At 56.1% G+C, this 23,484-nt stretch overlaps 2 protein-coding genes across 2 annotated transcripts in view; both read left to right on the top strand.

The window, feature by feature from the left end:
- Positions 1-19,028, top strand: part of NOS1AP (nitric oxide synthase 1 adaptor protein) — a 282,470-nt gene extending 263,442 nt beyond the window's left edge. Inside the window, exons 7-10 of the mRNA XM_077760010.1 lie at positions 8,550-8,716; positions 10,052-10,231; positions 17,318-17,483; positions 18,694-19,028. Coding sequence (XP_077616136.1) covers positions 8,550-8,716; positions 10,052-10,231; positions 17,318-17,483; positions 18,694-19,028 — 848 coding nt within the window. The remainder of the gene's footprint in view (positions 1-8,549; positions 8,717-10,051; positions 10,232-17,317; positions 17,484-18,693) is intronic.
- CUNH1orf226 (chromosome unknown C1orf226 homolog) overlaps positions 18,707-23,484 on the top strand; it is a 15,134-nt gene continuing 10,356 nt past the window's right edge. The window contains exon 1 of the mRNA XM_077760056.1: positions 18,707-18,786. The gene's annotated coding sequence lies outside the window, so the exon portion shown is untranslated. The remainder of the gene's footprint in view (positions 18,787-23,484) is intronic.

Genomic DNA, 23,484 nt, shown 5'->3' with positions numbered 1-23,484 from the left:
TCTTAAAACTAAACACACGTTGAAAAAATTGTTTTAAAAAAAGGATGAGTCTGCTCTCTATGAAATGATACAAAGTCTATCTGAGATACTTTGTTGAGTTTTTAAAAACTTTTTCTTTTTTTAAATTTTTTAATAGTTTTTATTTATTTTTTGAGATAGAGAGAGACAGAGCCTGAGCAGGGGAGAGTCAGAGAGAGAGGGAGACACAGCATCTGAAACAGGTTCCAGGCTCTGAGCTGTCAGCACAGAGCCCGACGTGGGGCTCAAACCCATGAACCGTGAGATCATGACCTGAGCCAAAGTCAGACGCTTAACTGACTGAGCCACCCAAGCTCCCCTGTCGAGTTTTTTTTTTAAACAGGGTATAAAACCTCGGTCGTGGCATGCTACCAACTGTATAAAAAGACTGATGTGTAAATGTGTGTGTTCCATGCAAAGAACACCTTCAGAGTGATACACAAGACACTGGTGACTGTGGTTCGCTCAGGGACAGGGAACTGGGTGGCCGGGGGGTGGGGACAGATTTGCTTCCTCGGTGCCCCAGGCCTGGGGCGGACCGTGCCGCGCGGAGAGCAGAAACCCATGTACTAGGGCATCTGTCATCAGAGCGGTTCACCAGGGAAGAGGCGCCCGTCTTTGGTGACGTCCTGCACCCCTGCTGGTGGACAGTCGTAACTAACTCTCAGAAGCTTTCGAACCCACTGGTAGCCCGTACGCGCCTACGCAAAGAAACTCTAACCAAAAGGGACAGGCCAGGGGCTCTGGTGAAGGCTGGGTGTGACGGGGTCGGAGCCGGAGTGGAGCGTCTGCACGCTGTTGGTGGCGCACAGCCCCCGTCTGGGGAGCTGGATCTCATCTCCAGAAGCCTCTGCTCACGGCCTGACAAGTGGGTCAGGCTGGGACGGGCCGGCCTTTCGGAGAGAAGAGCTGCTGGGTTTCGCCGAGACCCCTGAGCCCCTCTCTCCTCCCTCCTGCAGCCCTTGTAGGGTCTGCTGGGTGGGGTGGGCTGTCGTTTCCTGTACCGAGCTCCTCCCGTCCCTGTCTGAGCGCGTCCTGTGCCTTCATTGTCGGTGGTCTCTGCGTCACCGCCAGGCAGGAGTCCTACCCAGGCTTCGCATCCTGTCTTCTGGGCCGCGCGCCTCCCAGCTCCTGCTGCCCATTGCCTTCCGTCCCCTTCCAGAAAACGTAGACCCTTTTCTCTCTGGGTTCCTCTGTTCGTCCAGGCGATGCTGTTAGCACTAGCACTTAGCCCCTGTCGCCCGAACAGCTAGTGCCCTCTGTCATTCGTGGGCGGGGAGGGACCATCCCTGGTGCACAGTCCTCCTGGAGCAAATGTGTAGATGCAACTGGCGAGTGTGGTCGCCGAGCGCCTGCGTCTTAGTGCTCGCAGCCGCGGTGTTCACTGCTGACTCTGTGCCCAGTTGAACATGGACTTCATGCAGAGATGCCAGCAGGGAGTTCCCTGGATGAGGCGTGAGGGCCGCCGGGGCAGGAACAGGTGGAATTACAGGGGTGGGGCTTGGTGGTGAGACTGGCAGGCGGCGCAGAGAGCTCATGACCCTGAGGGTGACGGGGGCTGTGGATCGAGACCAATGTGGCCGCACTCTTCCAGCCTCGGCAGATGGTCAGCATGGAGAGAACAGGCCCGGGGCACCCGGGTGGCTCAGTGAGTTGGGTCCAGCTCTTGATCTCAGAATCAGGTCATGATCTTGCGGTCCGTGAGTTCAAGCCCCGCCTCGGGCTCTGTGCTAACGGTGCAGAGCCTGCTTGGGATTCTGCCTCTCCTTCTCTCAGCCCTCCCCTGCTTGTGCTCTCTCTCTCTCTCAAAGTAAATAAATAAACTAAAAGAAAAATTAAGAATGAACCCACTAGCCATGCCACCTCTCCTTTTATTACCTTTTTAAGAGGTGATAATTTTCTCAGATAATATTAATATAGACGAGACCTCAGCTACTTGACTGCTTCTACATCCCACTCTCTCTAGGGCGTGGCATAAATGTCAGTGATGCTTTACATGTAGAAACATCTGGTCTAATATAGTGTCTTTGAAGTATAAGACGTCAAAGTGCTGAGTGTATCTTTAAGGAAGTAGCATGGATTGGATACGCTCTCTGTATAACCTGTGGGCATCCCTGCAGAGTCGGGGAAGGGACAGGGGCTCCCCCCTCCTTGTGTAAATGCGGATATGGCCCTGCAGAGTGATGTAAACTGTATTAGGGAAATACACGTATACATCGTCGATTTTAAGGAATTGGCTCATGAGGTTGTGGAGGTGTACCAGGCCCAAAGTCTGTAGGGCAGGCTGGAGACCCAGGGGACAGTCACAGGTCCGAGCCTAAACGTGATCTCCTGGCAGCATTCCGTCTTTGTTCTAGTAAGGCCTTCAAGTGATTGGTTGAGGCACACCTACATGGTGGTGGGTACTCTGCTTTACTCAAAGCCTCCTGATTTAAACGTTCATCGCATCTGAACAATACCTTCCCAGCAACGTCTAGGATAATGTTTGGTCAAATATCTGGGCCCTGTGACCTGGGCAAGTGGACACACAAAATTAAGCATCGCAGAAATGAAGAGGCAGTGTGTGTAGTGGGGAGGGGGGCTGGGCCAGCAGACAAGAGGAGGCCCCGAGGGCCAGGGTCCTGGCACCTGCATGACTGGGCTTGAATCCCGACTCTGCCACCTCTCAGCTGGGGGGGGGGGTCCTCAACAGAGCCCCTGGCCCCTCTGGATCTTTCTTTCCTAATCTGCAAGTGTTGTGAGATAATGCACGTAAGCCAGCATCAGGCCTGCATAGATAGTTGCTGAGGACAAGCTGGGTTTGAACTGCCCTGGCCCACGTACGTGTGGACTTTTACAGTTAATATCGTGCAATATTGTATATGTCTTTCCTCCTCCTTTTGATTTTCTCAGTAACATTTCCTTTCCTCTAGTTTCCTTTCTTCTAAGAATATTGTGTATTGGGGCACGTGGGTGGCTCAGTCGGTTAGGCATCGGACTCTTGAGCTAGGCCTAGGTCATGATTTCACAGTTCATGAGTTCGAGTCCTGCATCAGGCTCTGTTGATGGTGTGCAGCCTGCTTGGGGTTCTCTCTCTCCTCCTCTTTGCCCCACCCCTACGTGTGCACACGTGCACTCTCTTTCTCAGTATAAATAAACTTTTAAAAAAATAAGGACACAGTTGGGGTGCCTGGGTGGCTCAGTTGGGCGTCCAACTTCGGCTCAGGTCCTGATCTCATGATTTGTGGGTTCAAGCCCTGCATCGGGCTCTGTGCTGACAGCTAGCTCAGAGCCTGGAGACTGTTTCAGATTCTGTGTCTCCCTCTCTCTCTGACCCTCCCCTGCTAAGGCTGTCTCTCTCTCTCTCTCAGAAAGAAATAAGAAATGTTAAAAAGGAAAAAAAAAAGGACACAGTGTATTACCTATATCATACAAAACACGTGTTAACTGACTGCTCCTGATAAGGCTATTAACAGTAGGCTATTAAGTGTTTGGGGAGTCCAGAGTTATACATGGATGGATCTTCGACTGCACAGGGTGGTCAGAGCCCCTCATCCCCGTGTTGTTCAAGGGTAAACTGTACTGTACTCTAAATATATATCACTTATTAGCTAGTTTGGAGCTCGGAGTCTGAAATACATGACCTAGCCCATCTCTGCAATGTGGGAAGTAGCCAGGAAATCACTCAAGTCCCATGGTTTTATGATAGGTCTGAGTTAAAGAATTAATTAGGGGGGGCACCTGGGTGGCTCAGTTAAGAGTCTGACTTCGGCTCAGGTCGTGATCTCACGGTTTGTGGGTTCGAGCCCCGTGTCGAGCTCTTTGCTGACAGCTCAGAACCTGGAGCCTGCTTCAGATTCTGTATCTCCCTCTCTCTGCTCCTCCCCTGCTCATGCTCTGTCTCTCTCCGTCTCTTAAAAACAAACATATTTAAAAAAGGATGAATTAGGGTGCCATCTGATCACAGTTTGGCATGAAGCAGAGCCTCCTTTGAGTATGATGAGTGTTCGGGCTGCCACAGGTCTGGGATGGGAAACATTTCTTCCTCAGGGAAAGCTGCCTCCTGCCCAGCCCCACGGTCACTTCCTTTTTATGGCCCCGCCTGCTTGCTTACGGGCTACAAACCACTAGGATACACGTTTCTTCTGTCCCTAAATGCTTCCCCTAGAAGCATTTATCGACCGCATTAGGATTGTTCTCTGTTCATGGAGCACCTTGGAGCACCAGATTAGAATTCTAGATCAGTAGTGGTTTGTGTGTGTGTGTGTTTTATTTATTTTCTGTTTTGTTCTGTTTACAGGAGTCTCCCATTTTAGCGACTTTTCATTTAACGCACAGTTTATCTTTCCACTGGAGCCGCCTCACGTGACGTGAGGCCGTTACTGGGGGGAAAGACTTGTTTATTCGGAGGATTTGGACAGCGCTCGGGCTTCGCGGTCTTTAATGCCTCCTGGGCCCTTTGCCTTCTGTTTCAGCTTTTCAGTGCTTTTCAGATGACATTCAGCTTCGCTCTGTGTGCCGCCTCTCCCATTCCCTCCTGCTTGCCTTTCTTGCCTCCCTGAGCCTTACCGTTCCCTACCCTCGGGCAGACGTAGCCTGTGCATCTCTTGGCAATGGCCGCCGTGGGCCGGTTCCCGGGGCTCAGAGCCAGCTGGGCCCACTGCTCCTCTTCCATTTGCCCGGCTCTGCTTTGCGCGGTTTCTTTGACTCCCAGGGAGGGTTTCCCGGGAGAGCGCCCGTCCCCTGGGAGGCATCATCCTCTCCCCCGCCAGCACTCCAGTGCGGGGAAGGACCTGGAACCCGTAGGAAGAACAGAGCTTCTTAAAAAGAACTCTTTCACCGTCTAGACAGTGAGCGGTGGGCTGGGTACCTGTTCCGTCTGCATCTGCTGGGTCTCCTGCTCTGTCAGGACCAGGGGCTCACAGCTCACGTGACCCTCTGCTCCCCCACCTCACCGGCTCCTCTGTCCCCGGTGGTCATCCGTCCCACGGGTGTTCATCTAGTTCCCCTGATGCACCAGCCTTGATTCTGGGAGGCCATGAACAAGAAAACGGGGCCCTGATGGCAAGGAGCATGCTTTCAAAGTCGGGGTGGGGGGTGCAAGCACGTGACAGATAAACGGGATCATCAGAGAGCGTGTAAATGCAGTGAAGACGAGGAGTGGGGTGGGAGGTCTTGCAGGGGGAAGCAGCCAGCCGCTTGGGAGCCAGGGTGGCACTGGTTTAAAGCACCAGGCCTGGAGCCAGACGGGCAGCCTTCGAGCCCAGCTGCAGCCTTACCTGCTCGGTGCCTCAGTTTATCTGTCACTGCCTGCCTCTCGGGGTGGTTGTAAGGACACATGATTTATACAGGTAAAACCCTTCACTTGTACCTGGAATGTAATAAGTGCTAGTTTTTATAAAATGTTTGTTTTGAGAGGGAGGGGCAGAGAGAGAGAGAGAGAAAAAAGGGCGAGGGAAAGAGAGAAAATCCCAAGCAGGCTCTGCACGGATAGTGAGATCATGCCCTCCCGTGAGATCACGACCGGAGCCGGAACCAGGAGCCGGCCGCTTAACCGACTGAGCCACCCAGGCGCCCCAGTAAGGGCTATTGATTTTAAGCTGTTACTACTGCAGTTTTGAGGCAAAAAAAAAGGTGGCCATTTCTAGCGCTTTGCACCTGAGCTGATCGCCCCTGGTTCTTTTTTTTAAACCGTTTTATTACTGTATAATTAATTGACGGTATAATTGTGAAANGTAGCTCAGCTCTTTGCCAGAGGCATCTGCACTCTCGCCTCTTCTTCCACGCGCCCCCCCCCATCCCTTCAGCCTCCACTTGGTTGCGTTGCCTGCTGGCCCTTCCCGAGACCCCTGGTCACAGTCACTGAGGGCCCCCCAGTAGCAAACTGAAACAGCCTCTCTGTGCAGGGTTCATCACGGGGAACAGAGCGCTCGCCTCCGCTGGCTTCTGGGGCGCCGCCCCGTCTACACACGCGCACAACCTTTCCTTATCTGCCGCTTGCTTTCCAATGTCCCTTGCATTTCTCCTGGTCCCCTTTTCTGACGTCAGTGGCTTCAACTGATTTTATTTCCAGGCCAGGCCGTTCTCCTCTCCACATACAGCCCCAGCGGCTGAGGGGTATCTCCATGTGGCTGTCATGGACCTTGTGATTCCAGTAGGTTTAAAACGGGAAGGCGTAGTGGTGTGCATCCCGTGTAATAGCGGCCAGGTGCGTCCTCTTACCCGCAGCCCCGCTCCTCTGGAATCTTCCCTGAAGGATGCCAGTCCCTACTGGCTCACCTAAATCAGAAATCTCTGGTTTAGGCAGGGCGCCTGGGTGGCTCAGTCAGTTAAACTTCCGACTTCAGCTCAGGTCATGATCTCGCAGTTCATGAGTTCAAGCCTCACGTCGGGCTCTGTGCTGACAGCTCAGAGCCTGGAGCTGCTTCAGATTCTGTCTCCTCTATCTCTGCCCCTCCCCCGCCACACTCTGTCTCTCTCTTTCAAAGATAAGTAAACATTAAAAAATGTGTTTTTAATTTCAGAGCTCCTCCTTGCACCTTCCTCTCTCCTTCTCTCTCTCCTCCCACCTCTCTCTCCGCCACCAGTTTGTCCCCATGTCCCCTGATTTCTGCTCTCTGAAACTCTCACATCTGTTCCCCTCCTGTCTGCTCCTGCTGGCCTAAGCCCCCCTGTTTCCCACCTAGGGTATTGCTTTCCATCTGGTCCCTCCTACATCGGTCCTTCACGTCATCTCTAGGGTGACATGTGAAAGAACAAAAAGTCCTTCGAGATAAAAGCCTGTCTCTTCCTGGTTGGGCCCCTCCCTGCAGAGCCATTTGCANCCCCCCCCCCCCCCCATGCCCACTTCCCCACCTGCCTTAGCTGGCCCTCCCCCATGTGGCATTGTGTCCTCTGCACAGGCTGCTCTAACCACGAAACCCCCCAGGTTAGCTGTCCCCTGTCCGTTGTCCTGAACCCTGGATAACTCCCCCAGTCGGGGGTGGGGGGGACACAGCCTCCTGCCGCCTCCACAGTATGTGTCTGTCTCCTCCATCGGGCTGGGGGAGCTTTGGCTTAATTATTCTCATGCCCAGTAGGTGTCTGTCATATACAGGTGCCTAATGAATGCTTATTGAGTAAATAAAATCAGCATATGTCCTGTGGCTTCTAGTTACAGTTCATTGCATCGAGTAGAGATGGTTTAAATAAGAGTTCAGAAAGTAGCACTTCTCAGGGCGCCTGGGTGGCTCAGTGGGTGGAGCACACGACTCTTGATCTCGGGGTCGTGAGTTCGAGCCCCATGCCGGGTGTAGAGATTACCTAAATGTTTTTAAAAACACTCTTTCTTCTATACTTGGTGCTTGGTCTCTGGAATTTTTTTAATGTTTATTTATTTTTTAGAGAGCGTGCGAGCAGGGGAGGGGCAGAGGGGGGGGAGACACAGAATTGAAGCAGGTTTTAGGTTCTGAACTGCTAGCACAGAGCCTGATGCAGGGCTTGAACTCAAGGACCTAGATCGAGATCATAACCTGAGCCGAAGTCAGATGCTTAACCAACTGAGTTCCCCAGGCGCCTCTGGAATCTTTTAAGGAATTTTATTTGAGTACAGTAATAATGAACCTAATTTCAAATGTAGAAAAAGAAAAATACGTCCTGGGAAATGCCAGGGAATCAGTAGATTTTTATAGAATCAAGAAATAGAAAGAAACAGAGGCACCTGGCTGGTTCAGTCGGTTAAGCGTCCAACTCTTGGTTTGGGCTCAGGTCATGATCTCACAGTTTGTGGGTTCGAGCCCTGCGCTGGGCTCTGTGCTGACCACACAGAGCCTACTTGGGATTCTCTCTCTTCCCCTCTCCTGCCACTCCCTTTCTCTCAAAATAAATAAACTTTAAAAAAAAAAGGAATAGGAACAGGGAACAAAGGAAAAATACAAATAGGATTTTCACACATATGCTGAGTGAGGCGAGGTGGAGAGGTGAAAAATGGAATGTAGACAGTCTGGATGAAGCTTAAAACCCTTCTCTTCCACACTGCTGCCTCCTGCAGGCCCCTTTCCTGACTGCTGCACTTGGCCATGGGGTCAGAGGCAGGCTCGGAGGGGTGGGGGTCGATCTTGTGTCAGATGGAGACTCAGATCTCCTCGCCCTCGTTTTTTAGTCACATACCTCTCCTCGCCCAGCTGCCTCTGCCTCTGATTTCCTCGTGGGGGCCGTAGCCCCCGAGGGCCCCCCAGGGGCTCTTTCCTTGGGTGGCTTCCACTCCTGAGCTCAGAGGAGTCAAGGTGACAGCCACCACCCCCTCCTCTGGAGCCCCTACACCCTGTCCATATCAGCATCTTGCCAGCCTGGGAAAGCAGTCACGTCCAGGCTCAAGGAAACATCGTTTTTGCTTCTGGACTTTAAAAAGATGTTAAACGGGAACATCTTTCTGGACTGGGTGTGAAAGGTGGCTGGGGATGCCGGGAAGCAGGGGGCGTTCTCTAAACGTGCAGACCTGAACGCAAAGTGCTAGGAAGGGAGGACCTCGTTCTTAACAGCCCCTTCCCTCCCTCCCTCTGTCACCCCTGAAGGCCGCCAGCTCACTGGAGCCGAGAGGGCCTCCACGGCCACTGCAGAGGAGACGGACATCGACGCGGTGGAGACCCCGCTCCAAGGGAATGACGTCCTGGAGTTCAGCCGAGGTGTGACCGACCTTGATGCCGTAGGGAAGGAAGGAGGCTCCCATGAAGACCCCAAGGTAGGCGGGATGTGACCCATCACACGGGCTGCACGCATGCGGCGTCCTGAGCAAAACGTGCTGTCCGAGTCTCCTCCTGTACGCGCTGGGTTGGCTTTCGTTTCCCCTGTGGGGCCCTGGCTTCTGCACATGGGCCCGGTGTGCCGGCGCTGGACGCCGCGCCACCCTGCAGGGTCCCCTCGCCACCCTGGGTCCCCTTCTCCCTGGCAGTTCTGCCTTCACTGGCACCACATCACAGCCTGACACCCATGCAGAACGAATCTTCCTGCGTCAGGACTGGTCCCCTGGGGCTTAGCTGCTGGCGTGGAGCTTGTCCGGGCCCCCCTGCCTGCAGCCAGCGCTCTGGGGCTCCCTGGTGCGGGTGCCATGGAGGCTGGCAGTCGCCCTTTGGGGGTTCGAAATGGCGAGACTGCCTCGGGCATCATGCACTCCAGCCTCACATCTTATGGCCGAGAAGGCAAGGCTCCCAAGGACATCCTGATAGAATCCAGACTGAGAGCGATGCCTGGAAAGCACATTCCAACCTGAAGACCCAGCAGAGAACCCAGAAGGAGAAGGCTGAGAAAGGGGGGCTCCCCTTCGATTCCCGAGCCATGGCTGCCTTGCCTTCTGCTGAGCGTCGGCCTTTTCCGGCGCAGGCCGTGGGGCAGCTCATCAGGAGGGAGAAGCCCGTCTGGCCTGCAGGGTGGTCCGGTCCCAGGTCATCCACCTGACGTTTTCTTGGTGACATTTGTCCCCTGCTTGCGGCAAGAGCCGTCTGTGACCGGTGCCTTTCTCCTGCCTGTCTGCAGGGGGCCCGCAGTTGGCAGTTAGCTGATTTATGGACCCTACAAGCCGCCTTAGCGACAGTTGCCACCTGGCCCGAGGGAGACGGCTGGGGCGGGGGCAGGGCACAGAGGCATTGCTCCTGCAGCCTGGTGGCTGTCCCTCCCCTCGAGGCAGGGCCTGCTGGCCTAGCCTCCCTCACACAGCCTAGGGCCCCAGGGAGCAGCCCTGGAGGAGGGGACCCCCAGGGCCCAGCGGAGTGAAGGTGGAGCCGCCCCCTTCCGGTTCCATAGTGGGGTGGCTAGAGATCGACCTCCCCGAGTCCGGGTGTGGTATCGTTGGATATGGTGTGAGAGGCGGGTGCCCCCTGACCTGCCTCCATTACAGGGCGGGGGGAGGTCAGTCACTGAGGGTCCAGGCAGGGTGGCCTGGTGCGTGGCCCCGGCTGCCACACCTCCTCCTCCCAGGCCCCTGTCCACTTGGCTACTAGGGGACACCGCATCTCACCCCGCCATGGCCACGCCCTCTGTGTCAGAGCGGCCACTGCCCTGCGCTCTCTTCTCTCTCCAGGCTTCCCCCCGCCCCCAGGAGCCCATGCTGGCAGCCTCGCCCAGGATGCTCCTCCCCTCCTGCTCCTCGAAGCCCCCGGGCCTGGGTCCGGGGACGCCGCTGTCCACCCACCACCAGTTGCAGCTCCTCCAGCAGCTCCTCCAGCAGCAGCAGATGCAGACGCAAGTGGCCGCGGCCCAGGTCCTCCTCCGCCTCCACCCTCCCCGCCAGGCTCCACTCTCACGGGCTTGACGCGCCTCCCCCGGCCGAGGGGCAGGTTCCCAGCCCAGGGAGCCGGAAGGGGTCGCTCACGCTGCTGGGTCACTGCTTGTCAGGGAAGGGATGGGGGGGCGAGGGGGATGCAGTTGAACCAGGAGGAAACGGTTTGGTTTCCCGCGTACCCACCCCTGCTCTGAGTTGGGCTTGGCTGGCTTGGCTTGGACACTGTTGGATAAGGACTTGAACTCTTCAAGGAAAGAGATACACACAGATCCACCCTCCCTTTCCTGCCTGTCTTCCTGGTGTTTGGCGGGAAGGGACGCCTTTGGAGTCACGACAGCTGGGACTTTGCGAAACCAGTCTTAAAGGAGCTTCAAGTACGACTTTGTGCCAAACACCCTTGCAAAGTCCCCTCCCCCCCCCAGCATCCTAACTGCCTTGTCCATACAGGTCCCCACTTGCCCATCAGTGCCCTGCTTATACCGGGCAGGATTTGATCTTACACTGGCCTTGGAATTCGTTCCAATGGGATCTAATTTATGGGATCTCAGGTGTCATATTGGAGCCGCTTGAGAATTGGCTTTGATCTCAGGAGCAAAGTGCTGTCTGAGTCCCAAAGGCTTGTCAGGCCGCGGCCTTGCAGAGGAGGCCCAAGCTGGTTTCCCTTGCGCTTTCTTCTGCTTGCTTTCCCCGGAGGGGATTATAACCCCCCTCTGGAGGGGGATTATAATCTGCATCTTCTCTGGGATTTGTGAGTCTGAGTGTCTGGGCAGTGAAGAAACAGTGAGGACAGGATCGCTCATGCCATTCATAGGCTGAATTCTGAGACTCAGGACGGGGCAGGATCTTGGGGGCGGGGGTCGTGGGTAAGGACAAGGAGGAGGGTGGGGCCTCCGGAGCTGGGGAGTGGGGAGTGGTCGGGCCGGGCAGCTCCGTGCGCGGCACTCTCCATCTGTGGGACCAGGCTGACCTCCGGGGGGTTCTGCGTTCTAGAATGGCAGGGAGCAGGCTTCTCTGGGGAGCACTTACTGATCCCCGCTGTTTCTCCTGCTCACTCTTCTCACCTTGGGTGGAGGGGTCACCCCAGAGCGGTCCTTTCCCGTATGCACACCTTGAGAAAGCACCGGCCGCCTAACGGGAGCAGGATCCACGGCGACTTAGTTCTTGAAAAGACCTTCTTCTCCTAGCACAGTCTGACGCGGGCGGGGCCTGAGACTCAAGCCCCTCGGAAGCCTTTTGCAGCCAAGTTGGAGAGAGTAGAATCAGTGGGCCACGGCTCCTAAATGATTGGAGCCTTTAAAGAAAATTCTGCCTGTGAAACAAAATGACGTGTGCTAAGGGTAGGAGCATTCGCAGGTGTTTCCACAACAGCAAGAAAAGGAAGGAATGTCATTAATGGCTTCTTATACTTGGGAGGAGGGGAAGCGGGGGAGGAAATCATTGCTCTTTGTCAAATAGCAGAATTCATCTCATCTCCTTAATGGCAGTCCCTAACGTTGTCACCACCACCCCCCACCCCCACCGTGTGACAGGATCACAAAGCCTCTGTGCTCCACCAGGGGCTATTCCACCACTCACATCATTTCTGGGAGTTTCCCCTTGAATACAAATCCATCCTCCAACCCATAATACTTTTCTCTTTCAGCATATCAATTGCCAAGTAATTATTATTTATCTAAGAAAGGGCTTGATGCATATTCATGATGGATATTATCAGCAAGTCATTTGAATCTGAAGTCACGGCTAAATGCTAAAGACACAAACGTCTAATCTACAGGACAAGAAGGTTGTGGTGGCGGCCTGGGGCAGCAGTGGGTCTGCAAAGCCACAGGACCTGTGACCGATCCGGGCTGTGCCACAGTCAGCCTGAAACCCTAACGGTTTTCTGGTACAAATCAGGCATCTGCCTCAATGGGGCAGCACTGCCCTGTTTTAATGGTCTCTGTCCTAAAGACAGTGGATCTCAGGGAAGGGAAGAGTGTGGTCCCTGAGGCTTACTTCATGCCACTCCCAGGGGCTGGGAGCCCTTAGCCTCTGACTCAGTCTGTGGATTGTGCCTCTTGGGTCCTTCCCACGGTGACGTGCGTGGCTGAACGGCCAGTACAGTGTGTCAGTCCTGGCGAGGCAACGGGCAGGGTCAGAGACTTGCAGAATCTCCACCCGGACAGGGAACTCGAGGTTCTTGAACGAACATCTCTCCCCCTCTGCTGCCCGGGAACGCAGAAGAGGTGCGGTGTCGGCCCTGAGGCCTTTAGATCCCATGTCCTCCAGCCACTTGGCCCTAAACCCTTCTTCTGTGACAAGTTCTTCTTTCTCCCATTCTAACAAGAATGGGCTTTGTATTAGTATCCGTGTCTTTGGGTAAAAACAAGTATATAGGAGACGGAGGTGGATTAATAGGTCTTCTGGACATCTTCCATGCATTTAAAACAGGATAGACGTAGCGTGCGCGGTTTCTCTGGGTGGGGGTTGAGCTCACCGTGCTGAACTAGGTCAGCCTTTACTTGTCCTGCCTGATGCTGTCGCCAACAAGCTGCAAGCTTTCTGTCTTCTTCGTTAAACTGCCAGCCGTCGGGGTGCCTGGGTGGCCCAGTCTCTTAAGCATCTGACTCTTGATTTCGGCTCAGGTCATGATCTTATGGTTCGTGAGTCTGAGCCCCGCATAGGGCTCTGTGCTGAAAGCATGGATTCTGCTTGGGATTCTCTTTCCTTCTCTCTGCCTCTGCCCCACTCTTGCCATCTCTCTCTCTCTCTCTCTCTCTCAAAATAAATAAACTTTAAAACATTAAAAAAAAAAAAAAGCCTGCCCACAGTCCCCAAAATTCCGGGGGGCCAAGGATACCATGACCTCGGCACTTCAGGTAGGAACACGTTTTCCTTCTCTCTGGAAGCATCCAAGTCCTCCTCTGTGACTTCTGGATTGAGCTAAGGATACAGGCAGAGTCTCTTGCAAACAGGTGGCACCCTTGGGGTCCCTTGTGGCTTCCTGTATGCACCCACACACACAAATCCCCCCCCATGTACTCTCACAGGGCTACTCCAGTCCTGCTGTTGTCCAGGGACCCGGCTTAGACTCCTTAACAGTGTTCTGATTGGGTCCAAGACCTCGAGATCTCTCCCAGCCTCTCCCTAAACTGGTTCCGAGCCCCTCTAGAGGAGCCTGCCCTGGCCTTCGAAGTACAGGGGCAAAGGTCATGTTCAACTAGCTCTTATGCACTTCTAGCTTAGCCTTTAGCCTGTAAATACTCAAGCCCCTCTGACCGCTCTCCCGGCCCAGCTTGACGCTTGCCTGGCTGCACTAGCTTCCTGTTTTTAGTTGGGCCCGAAGTTCAAGGGCGTGACTGAGAGTAGAGCCAAGCCCCACAGCAGAGCTGGGATGTCGCTGGCACCTGCATGGCCATGAGCTGGGCCCCTAGAGCTCCAGAACTGGCCGGGGCACAGCTGCTGACTGGCAAGAGTTAAGTGGGCCGGATTCCTGCACTGTTGCTATTTAAAGATCTCTCCTTAATCCCCCCCCCCCCCCCCCCCCCCCCCTCGCTTTCTCTCTCCTCACCCTGTGTGTCNCGTGATTGGTTACTTCCGCTTCGCGAGCGATCGCGTGCGCTGTAGATGGAGGAACGGCACCGAGAACACGCCACACCCCGCCTCCGGGCCCTAGACCTCGCTTTTTGTCGTTGTGGCTTCTGCCCGTCCCCAGCACCCCCGGCGCACCCCCAGCCCCTGCCTCATGCATGCTGAGACCGCGCCGCCTGCCTCCGCTGGTGCGTCCGGTGGGGGGCGCGGCGGGGGGAGGGCAAATCGCTGTGGTTCTCTCCACGCCACTTCCATGTGCCTGCTCCCCAACTTCAGCCTGGCCCTGCCCCCACTTCTCGCGGAGGAGCTGGAGTCCAGGCAAGTAGGCCGGAGAGCGAGTGGGCAGGGGTCCGGCGTCGCTGGGCGGGCCGAGGGTGGGTGTCACAGCCGGAGGGTGCAGGGTTCAACTCCCGCTCGGGGCGCTGTGGCGGGAACGCGGAGCGGGGCGCTGCACCCCCGCCGGGACCTTCCCACGGACTCCGTCCGCGCAGTGGGATCGTCGTTTGCCAAAGACCCCGTGGGCCTTGGAAAGGAGAGGCTCGCCCTTCCCTTTTCAGAAATTAATACGGCCTACTTTTGCGAAAGGTGTTGAATTCTTGGAAAGAAGAGCATGCGGAATACAAAGGACTGTCCCATCTGGGGGGCGGCGGGGGCGGTACTGGCGCTGGGTTCAAGGTGCAGGAAGCCAGCACAGGCCTAGAGCAGAGCGAGCTGAGGCTGAAAATAGTGCCGCCCCCTCTCTTTGCTTCGAGGCCAGACCTACATGCGAAAATTCAGAGACTATTAACTGGCTTCCAATTTAAAAGAAGTCCCAGATGCTTCGTCCCAGCCTGGCCTGGTTTGGGCTCTGCGGTGGTTCGGACTGCCAGGGTCCGAGGTTTGAGCCTTGTGCCCGATGCCACTTCTGATCGCTGCAGAAGGGCTCGGCTGTGCTGGCTTTAGGGACTGGTGTGTGCTTTCACATTCCTGGGCTTTGAAAACACCGTAAATGTTCTAACTCTGCAATTGCAAAGCTAAAATTCTTATTTAATCTTTACGAGGGGCACTCAGACTCAGGAGCATTTGATTCAAGGGCCTTTTTACGTATTGGTGGCCCTCCACCAGAACTGGGTTACCTACAGAAAGATGCTTCCAGCATCCACTTACCCCCCCTCCCCCCGCTTCTGCAGGAGGGGACTCCTCTTTTGTTCCCAGTCCTCATTCTCTGATGTCAGAAGGGGAATCGAGGGATTTTCTCCAGGGAGCCTTTGACAAAGGGCCCCCCAGCGCTGACTGCCATGTTCACTGGGCAGCAGGATCCGGGGTTGCCTGAGCCTCTGGCCAGTCCCCCGGGGGAGAGCTGGAGAAAGTGCGGTCCAGGTGGATGTGAACTACCTACAATTGCATAGGGAGTCACCCTCACACTGGAGCTTTCCAGCTCCGGTCCAATGCTCTCAGGTGGCCTGTCATGTTGAGATGCGAGTTCCCAAGTCCGTGGTGGGTGTGCAGGGAGCCCTCTGCAGGCGCCAGTTAGCAGCATCTCGACTTCTTAGCTTTTTCTGTTTCTATGCATTGAAAACTTTAGTCCGCATTTCTGCCTAATGTTTCTGTTTCACTCCAGGGGAAATAGAAATTGGGTAATTAACAATCCCGCCTGCTCAGTAGATTCCTTTCAATGATACTCAGGACGGGAAGAAGTTACGTTACTCACAGATGGGAAGTTAAGCTCGGCCCTTTTTCAGGAGGCGCTTCTGAAGGCTTCCAAGAGCAGCTGTCCTGTCTCAGCAAGGTCTGGGGGGCTCTCTGGGGAGGCACCTCGCCTCAGTTTCCAAAAAAAATAAAGGCTTAACAGCCACCCACTACCTGATATCCAGCTTAAAATATTATTGCCACTTCTTTCCCTGTTTTCCTTGCTCTCTAGATCTTTCCTTAGTTTCCCTGAGGCAGCAAATGAGGCTGATTTCTAAACCAAACTGTCCCGTCTGCCCTTAGCAGCACCTCATGGAGGACAGATTTACTTTAGACTCCTTACACATCCTCCCCTGGGGCAAGACAGGCCCAGCCTCTGGAGCCACTAATGGAAAGTGGCAACTAATCTCATTAGTGGCTCCCACTTAGCAGCAGAGCCGACTGCAAGGTCAGGTACTCAGACCCGCCAGGAAGGAAGGAAGGAGCTGCTGAATCCAAGAGTGGGATTCTCCAAGTGCCGGTGGCTGGAAGGAGCAGACGCCAGGCGCGGCAGGTCGCGTGGTCCGACTTGGACAGACTATGGGGTAGATACGGTCCTTTGCTCTCCGATAAAATCTGCAGCCCTTTGGAGCAAACTGCTCTTCGGAAAGCCGAGCCTTTGTTGTCTGAGCAGGCGAGTCGCTAGCTCTTCTGACCCCTCTCCCACCTTCACCTCACACCCCCAGTCCACCTGCCTCAGTCTATCCACTTTATCCACACTGCATCTTTTTTTTAGTCCAAGAAAACCCTCTTTCCCACAAGCTGCCTTGGTGCAGGCCCAATGCACGAGCTCCCTTTCTTCAGGGACCTTCTGAAACCCTCCGCGGAGGCGCCTTTATCCACCGCTTGGTACGGAATCACAAATGTGTGAATGTTGTTGTTGGCTTGTGACTCAGTTTCTCCAAGCTGGGGTCCTATTATGATCGCTCCACATCTTGCCCTGGGTCTTGTCCCCCCTACCTGGTTACACACCAAGAACAGACCCTACAGGGCCCTGAGCACGCTGCACGTGCCCTCACCGGCTGCTCCACTGTGTGAGGAAGAGCGGGTGAGGGTCCTCTGTCTCCCGCAGCGGGCAGCTCTGTAAACCGTTCACCTCCACCCTGCTGGACTTGTGGGAGGAGGCCCGGCTGTGAATCAGTCAGCAGGCGTGTGACCCCTACCAGGTTATAGCACAGTCCAAGGTGCCATGAGAAACAAAAATGAAACGGACGGTCAGGGAGAGAAGCCGGCACCCACCGATGACAAAGGACAGACTTTCTCGTGACCGCCTCACTAATGAGGGGCCTCTGTAGGACTTCCTGTTTCCCATCACGTGTGGAAGGGGAGAGGAGAGACTGAGTAGGGGTTTGCTGTGACACCGTTCTTAGCTGTTGGCTCAGCGAGTGTATCAGTTTGTTTTCCTTTTTTAAAAGACATGGGAAGCAAAAGGCACCTCCCTCCACGTGGCGGTAATATGTTAGTTGTCACAGCAGACGGGGCACAGACCGCAGGGGCTGGGGCTTGCCTCTGGCCCGCCTCTTGCTGCCGGGCCCTGAGTGGTACGTGAGTGGTACCGAGTGATCACCCGGGAGATGCAGAGGGACGCACAGGGCCAGTGACCCTGCTTCCTTGGGCTGCATCTCCGAATGACAAGCCCAGGTCCCCGTGTGTCCCCGGAAGGGCTTCTCCCTCTTGAACGGAACAGGGCAGGTGTCTCGTCCCCTGGTGACTCTTGTTTGCATTCACGTCCCCGTCTCCTCTCTGTCCCATCCTCTCCACCTCCTCTCCCCCCCCACCCCCCTGCAGGTTCACTTGCTGAAGGACCAGCTCGCTGCCGAAGCCGCTGCGCGGCTGGAGGCCCAGGCTCGCGTGCACCAGCTCCTGCTCCAGAACAAGGACATGCTCCAGCACATCTCGCTGCTCGTCAAGCAGGTGCAGGAGCTGGAGCTGAAGCTCTCGGGACAGAACGCCAGTAAGTGAGGGCCCCGCCCAGCCCCCCCCCTCTGTGGAGGCACTGGGAAACCCACACGCTGGTCTCGGAAGCCCTTGGGGGTGTTTGGCTCCCCCCTGCCCTGCCCTGCCCTGGCTCCCCCCTGCCCTGCCCTGGCTCCCCCCTGCCCTGCCCCGGCGTTCCAGCAGGAAACGCATGGCGGCTCTGCCTGGCCTGTCCGCACGTTTTGTGGGATGACAAAATGGCAGGGCTGGAGAGGGTCTGGGCCCCTTCTCGTCCAGCATCCACACTTGACCTCAGATGTCCCTGGGAGTCACTGCCGTGCGTGCCCCCAGGCTCCCCTCCTCCAAAGGGGCTCGGGCGCTCCTCGTCCTCAGGCAGTCAGTTTCAGTGTATTTCCGTTGGAATCTCCTGAGCACCTCTCATGTGTCGCGCTGTCTGGGAGCTCTGGGGAGGACCCCACCCTGCACGGGGCTTTCCTCGCCCTGCCCTGTACCTCTCACACCTCCGCAGCACAGAGCACGCTGGTAGCAGTTGTCTACTTAGTGGCTAAGGCAGAAGAGAACGGGCCCGATGGCATTGCTGGCTAGTGGCAGAGTTGCCCAGCCTGAGAAGCCCAGCCGCCTTCGGGCTGGACTGGGAGCTTCTAGAAGGCAGCCCACATCTCCAGGCCTTCCCTCTTGCTTGTTGGTGGCCTGAAGCAGTCTCTAAATGTGGGTAGGCTGCGGGCCGCCATATATGCACTGGTCATCCTTTGTGCCAGAATTTCAGACACGTGATCTTCGATAATCCTGCAGTGGTAGATGTTGTGGCGCCCATTTTACAGATGAGACAGACTCCAGCGGGTTAGGTGGCTGGCTCAGCGATACAGGACCAGGAAGGTTGGCGCCAGGATTCAAGCCCGGGTGTGCTGGCCAAACTGGTGCCCTTCCTATTTGCCCAGCGGTTTCCCCAGCCTGTCCCACGGCTTTTTTTTTTTAAAAAAAAGAGCATTCCCAAGTCTAGCCCATGGAGATCACGATCAGTAGGTGGGAGCAGGCCTGGGGCCCTTGTTAAAGCAGCCCCAAGGTCTAGTTTGGGACCCGCTGCAGGTCCCGCCCCGGAAGTCAGGCCCTCTTGGTGTGTACCTTGTTCAGGGTCCCACCCTCGTGACCCGTGCCCTCCCCCGCAGCCTGACCCCAGCCCCGCAGGCTGCCTCGCTGATGGGCCCTCCTGTGCTCTCCCCCCCCNTGGGACCCCACCACCCCGCAGCCGGAGGACCTGCCCTCGCCGCCCCCGGGCACGGGCCTGGCCGAGCTGGCGCACCCCGCCGGCAGCCCCCTAGGTAGGCGCGACCGCCTGGTGAAGCTGGAGTGCTTCCGCTTCCTGCCGCCGCCCGCGGGCCCGCTGCTGGGCGGCCTGGAGCTCCTCCGGTTCCGCGAGTCGGGCATCGCCTCGGAGTACGAGTCCAACACGGATGAGAGCGAGGAGCGCGACTCGTGGTCCCAGGAGGAGCTGCCGCGCCTGCTGAACGTCCTGCAGAGGCAGGAGCTGGGCGACAGCCTGGACGATGAGATCGCCGTGTAGGGCGGGCGGGGACGGGCCGGGGGCGCCGGGGCTGGGCCACCGCCGAGGATGCCCGCGCGGCGGAGGGCGGTGAGGACCCTGGTGACGGCGACTTTGGCTCCGCCGGGGGAGCTCCCCCCCCCCCACTCCAGAGAGCCTGCGTTTCAGGAAAGGATTAGAATTTTGCTTTGGAAGGGGAAACGGGGGAGCACTGGGACTCCCAGAGGTCAGTCGGCCCCTCTCTCCTATTTGTGACTTGGGGGGGAGGGGGGTGCAGGGCCTCCCAGAGCCCGTGGCTTTGGAAGAAGGTCCCTGGTGAGGGCCACCAGGCTGTGGAAGGACCTGTTACGGGCCAGCTGCCATATCAGGCTCCTCTGCCCTGTCCTGCCCTGTGATGCCCGGGCAACCCCTCCTGCCCCACCTCAAGGGCGGACTGTGAAGGGGAGCCGTCAGGTACTGGGCGTCTGGGGATCCAGGACGCTACTCATTGCCCAACCCCCACCTCCACCCAGACCTTACGGGACGGATTCCTTCTCCAGGCCCTTGTGGAGAGAACAGAGGCTGAACGCTCTGGGCTGTAAATGACAGTGTTTTCAGCGCCAGCAGGGTGTGGGGATGTGTCACCTCGGGGAAGCTTCTGGAGGAATTGAATCTGGACGTCTTCTCCAGCTAGATGTCAGGTGTTGCTTCAGAGGCAGATTGAGAGTGTAACATCGGTCCCGCCGGGGCTGTGAAAGGCCCTCGGGAAGGGCGGCCCGTCTGCCGCCACGGGTGGCTTAGGTCTGATACCAGCGCGTGGAAGTCCTGTCCCCGTCCTGCAAGCCCAGCTCGCCCTCCCCTCCTCTGCATCCTGCCTTGGCGCCCTCACCCCTGAGAAAGCCTCAGAGACCCAGAGTCCCTCCCACCCCCCAGCCTTACCTCTCAACCCGTCCCCTCCACTGGGCGGTAGTGGTCCGTTTTCACTGCAAACACATACAGGTGGGTAGCTGAGACTGTTTATTTCCCTCTCTTCAGAATCACTGCCACTTCGGTCAGGGACCGCAGCCATGCCACCCTTGAGCCGTCCCTGTGGGTGCGTGCCTCGAGCACACCGATAAAACGTGCCCCGCGCAATTCTCCTGTCCTGGGCCGTCTCCACCTTGTTTAGAGGTTACCACCCAGCCCCGCAGGCTGGCGGGGACAGGAAGGACAAGTTCCTTAGGTTACAATTAGACCTTAGCGTCTGTTAACAGATTTAAAGATGCCTAAAGGGCGAGAGCCGAGCCGTGCTAGTGTTAACGTGTTTGGGGACATAAGTCTTCGTCAAGGACGCTGAGCTGCGGCCCCAGCCTTTGAGGGTTAGCTGGTAAGGACGTGGTTTTCCAAAACAGAGCGCTTCAGCCCTGACTCTGCTTTACAGTTTTTATAAATGAAAGCGTAACCCTTCTCTTAAGCAGCTGCATTTCCTCGAGCTAGAAAGTCCAAATGAAATAAGTGCAGCTTTACCTTCGCCTTTCTTGGCACGCCAGGGTATCCGCGGAAACAGGATGGATGTGTATGTATGTGCGTGCGTGTGCGCGCGCGAGTGTGTGTGTGTGCAGACTCGCGTGTGTGCCCAGGTGAGGGAAGGTGTGTACGTGTGTGCGGGTTTGTGAGATGTGGCCAGAGATGAGAGACTGGGAATCTTCAGGGTCTTTGAACGGCAGCAGAATTATGTTTTTATCCTAATGTGTGTTTAGTTGGAGAGGGGTAGTTCTGTTTGTTTTAGCATATTTCCTAATTAACCCCTGGATGGAAGCGGGTCCAGATACACGAGGAAAGGAAGAACCAGGAAGGTAAGACCCACAGCCTGAAGGAGCGATGTCGTCAGTCTGGTGTGGCCGAGCCTGGCCAGCGCCCCAGATCCCCTGGGCGGGACCTCTCAGAGCGTGGGAAGTTTGAGCATTCCAGAGAGCGAAAGAAAGGTCTGGCTTCTTGAGGCTTCTGCTGCTGCGTGTCAGCAGGAGCGGAGGGTGACGCCAGGGGCCAGAGAGGATCGGGTTTGTGGAAGGTGGCTGGAGAGGGGGTGAGGAGTGGGTGGGGAATAGTGCCTGAAAGCCTGCAAAGCGAAAGAAGAACGGAAACTTAGGAGAGATGAAAGAATTGGAGAGACTTGTTTTCTGTACTACTGACTCAGGACCCATTCGGGACCCTTGCCCTCGGGGGCTCCGCACTGGTCCCGCCTGCCTCAGCCGCAGCCTTCCCCCCCGATGGGGCCTTTGCTGGAGACTGGTTTGTGTGTCGGCCTCTTCCCCGGTGTGACCCCACAGCCCACAGCAGGGGCACACCGGGCGTGTGGAGGTGAGAGACAGGACGGATCTAGGGACCCTGGCGATTCACCAGCCACCGGGCAGGAAAGAGAACATCGCAGATCTGATCTCCCAGCGATGTCACCCTCTCCTTCTCCCTCCTTGCTTCTCCCTCTGCTCACTGAACTCTTGCACTCCTCTCTTTCATCCTTCCTCTGTCCACGGAGGACAAGTGGACACCAGGGGGGCCCTCCTTACTGGCGCCTGCCTCAGTCTACCCCCAGGTGCCGGCCGACTTCCGGGCACGCGAGGCCATCACAGTTGCAGAGCCAGCAAAGAATTTCTCTGCACAGGATGGACCGTATATTGCGATGGAAATGATACTCCTTATATCCCCGCTTATATCAACGCTCTCTGTGAAGCCCCCTCCGTAGCCTTCCCTCCCCCGATGGCTCCTGTTTCGGGCTTGTGTTCCTTTTATTTCCTCTTTGCCTGACTGCCTCCTCTCGTCCCTCCAACGCTGAGCCCTCTACTTCCTGCAACTGTTGTGTCATTAACTCTGTTGGTTCAACTCTCTGGGAAAAGCTTCTGTTCATGTAAGTGCACTTAACTCCCTGGATGTTGTCACTAGTCTAGTGGCTTTTGCTAAATAAACCTTTCTGATTTCTAAACGCTTTTCCATGGTCTTTTCTTGCTTCTTCTATCTCACCTGCTGCCTGACCTCCCCTCCCTCCCACCTCCTCCTCCGAGCCAGCGGCCATCAGCTCTGCGACACACGGTTCTCTCGAGGGTTCTGGTGTTCAGAAAACAAAGAGGGGAGGGAAGTGGCGCCCTGGCTGCCATTGCACATAGACCAGCCTTTGCGGGATCAGGCTCTATGGCGGTTCTGATCTGAGGATGATTTTGCTTCCCCAGGGGACACTTGACAGTGTCTGGAGACACCTTTGGTTGTCACCACTGGGGGAAGGATGCTTTTGACGTTTAGTGGGCAGAAGCCAGAGACACTTGCTAAACATCCTACGATGCACAGGTCAGCCCTGCCCCCTCCCCGCCCTGCAAGAGCGAGAGAAGCGTCCAGCCCCAGATGTCAGTAGTGCTGAGGCTGAGAGACCCTGGGCTTGTGCCCGTTTTCTAAATTTTTTCAGAATGTCCCAAACCCGGGGTCTTTTTAAACTCCAGGCATCATTGACATATAAGCAAGTATTATTAAGTGCTTGAAAAAGCACGACCCCATAGATGTTTTCAGATATGACTCAGATCGTCGAGATTATAAAATTTCATTGACCCCCCTGACTACACGTCTGAAATGTGTACTAGGTAGGGTTCTGAATGGGCCCATTCCCAAAACGTCATGGGATCTTGAAAAGCCGACATCATGGAAACCAGCTCACTTTGGCCAGGACATTGAGCCCTTTTGAAGGCAGAGGGTTTGTTGAGCCAGCTACTCGGTCAGGCCCAGCTCTGCGGGAAAGTTGAGAGTCTGGCTGAGCGAGTGGAACTGAGCCTCATTTTCTCATCCGTAAAATGGGGATAGAGTATGCCAAGCAAAGCGATAAGGAAGAGTAAATGAGATTGCATCTAAAGGCACCTGGGGATGGCTCAGGGCTCCCTAGCACTTGCCTTCTGATTGACCCCAGGAGAGGGGAGGTTGGACGCATATGGTCAGTGTAGTTGTGTCCTGGGTGTGTTTTCTGTGTGCTGAAGCTTTACTCAGAACTCTGCCCTGTGAAGGCTACTCGGGGTCACAGCGATGCTGTTAAAGGTGAAAGGCAGAGAGCACCTGTCTTCACGCTAAACTCAAGCACCTGCCAAGACAGCAGGTGGCATGAGCCGTGGCCCTGAGCTCAGCCCGAGGTGCCTGTGACACAGATGCAGGGTGGGCAGAGGGTGTGCGGCCAGATGAGAGCAATTCCCCTCCTGATTGTCGCACAGACCAAGGCCTCCGGGTGGGCCTCTCCCTGTACTCCCTTAAGAGCCCCATCCAGGGGACACACATGCACAGTGACACATGTCAGGGGAGGTCTTCAAGGGCTTGGGTGGCTTTTCCTTCAAGGAAACAGGAAGTCAGAGTGAGGACTCCTTTGGTGCCTCCCCTGGGGGGGTCCAGCGAGTGATGTCAGGGCTGCCCAGAGAGACCACCCACCCCAGAGTGGACAGGCTGGGACCCTGGAGCCCACAGTTCAAGTACACCCTTAGACTCTCCCTGGGTT

Source organism: Crocuta crocuta, unplaced genomic scaffold (assembly GCF_008692635.1).
Source record: "Crocuta crocuta isolate KB4526 unplaced genomic scaffold, BGI_CrCroc_1.0 scaffold133, whole genome shotgun sequence".
In the NCBI taxonomy this organism is placed as follows: domain Eukaryota; kingdom Metazoa; phylum Chordata; class Mammalia; order Carnivora; family Hyaenidae; genus Crocuta; species Crocuta crocuta.
This window is presented reverse-complemented; position numbering and strand designations above follow the sequence as displayed.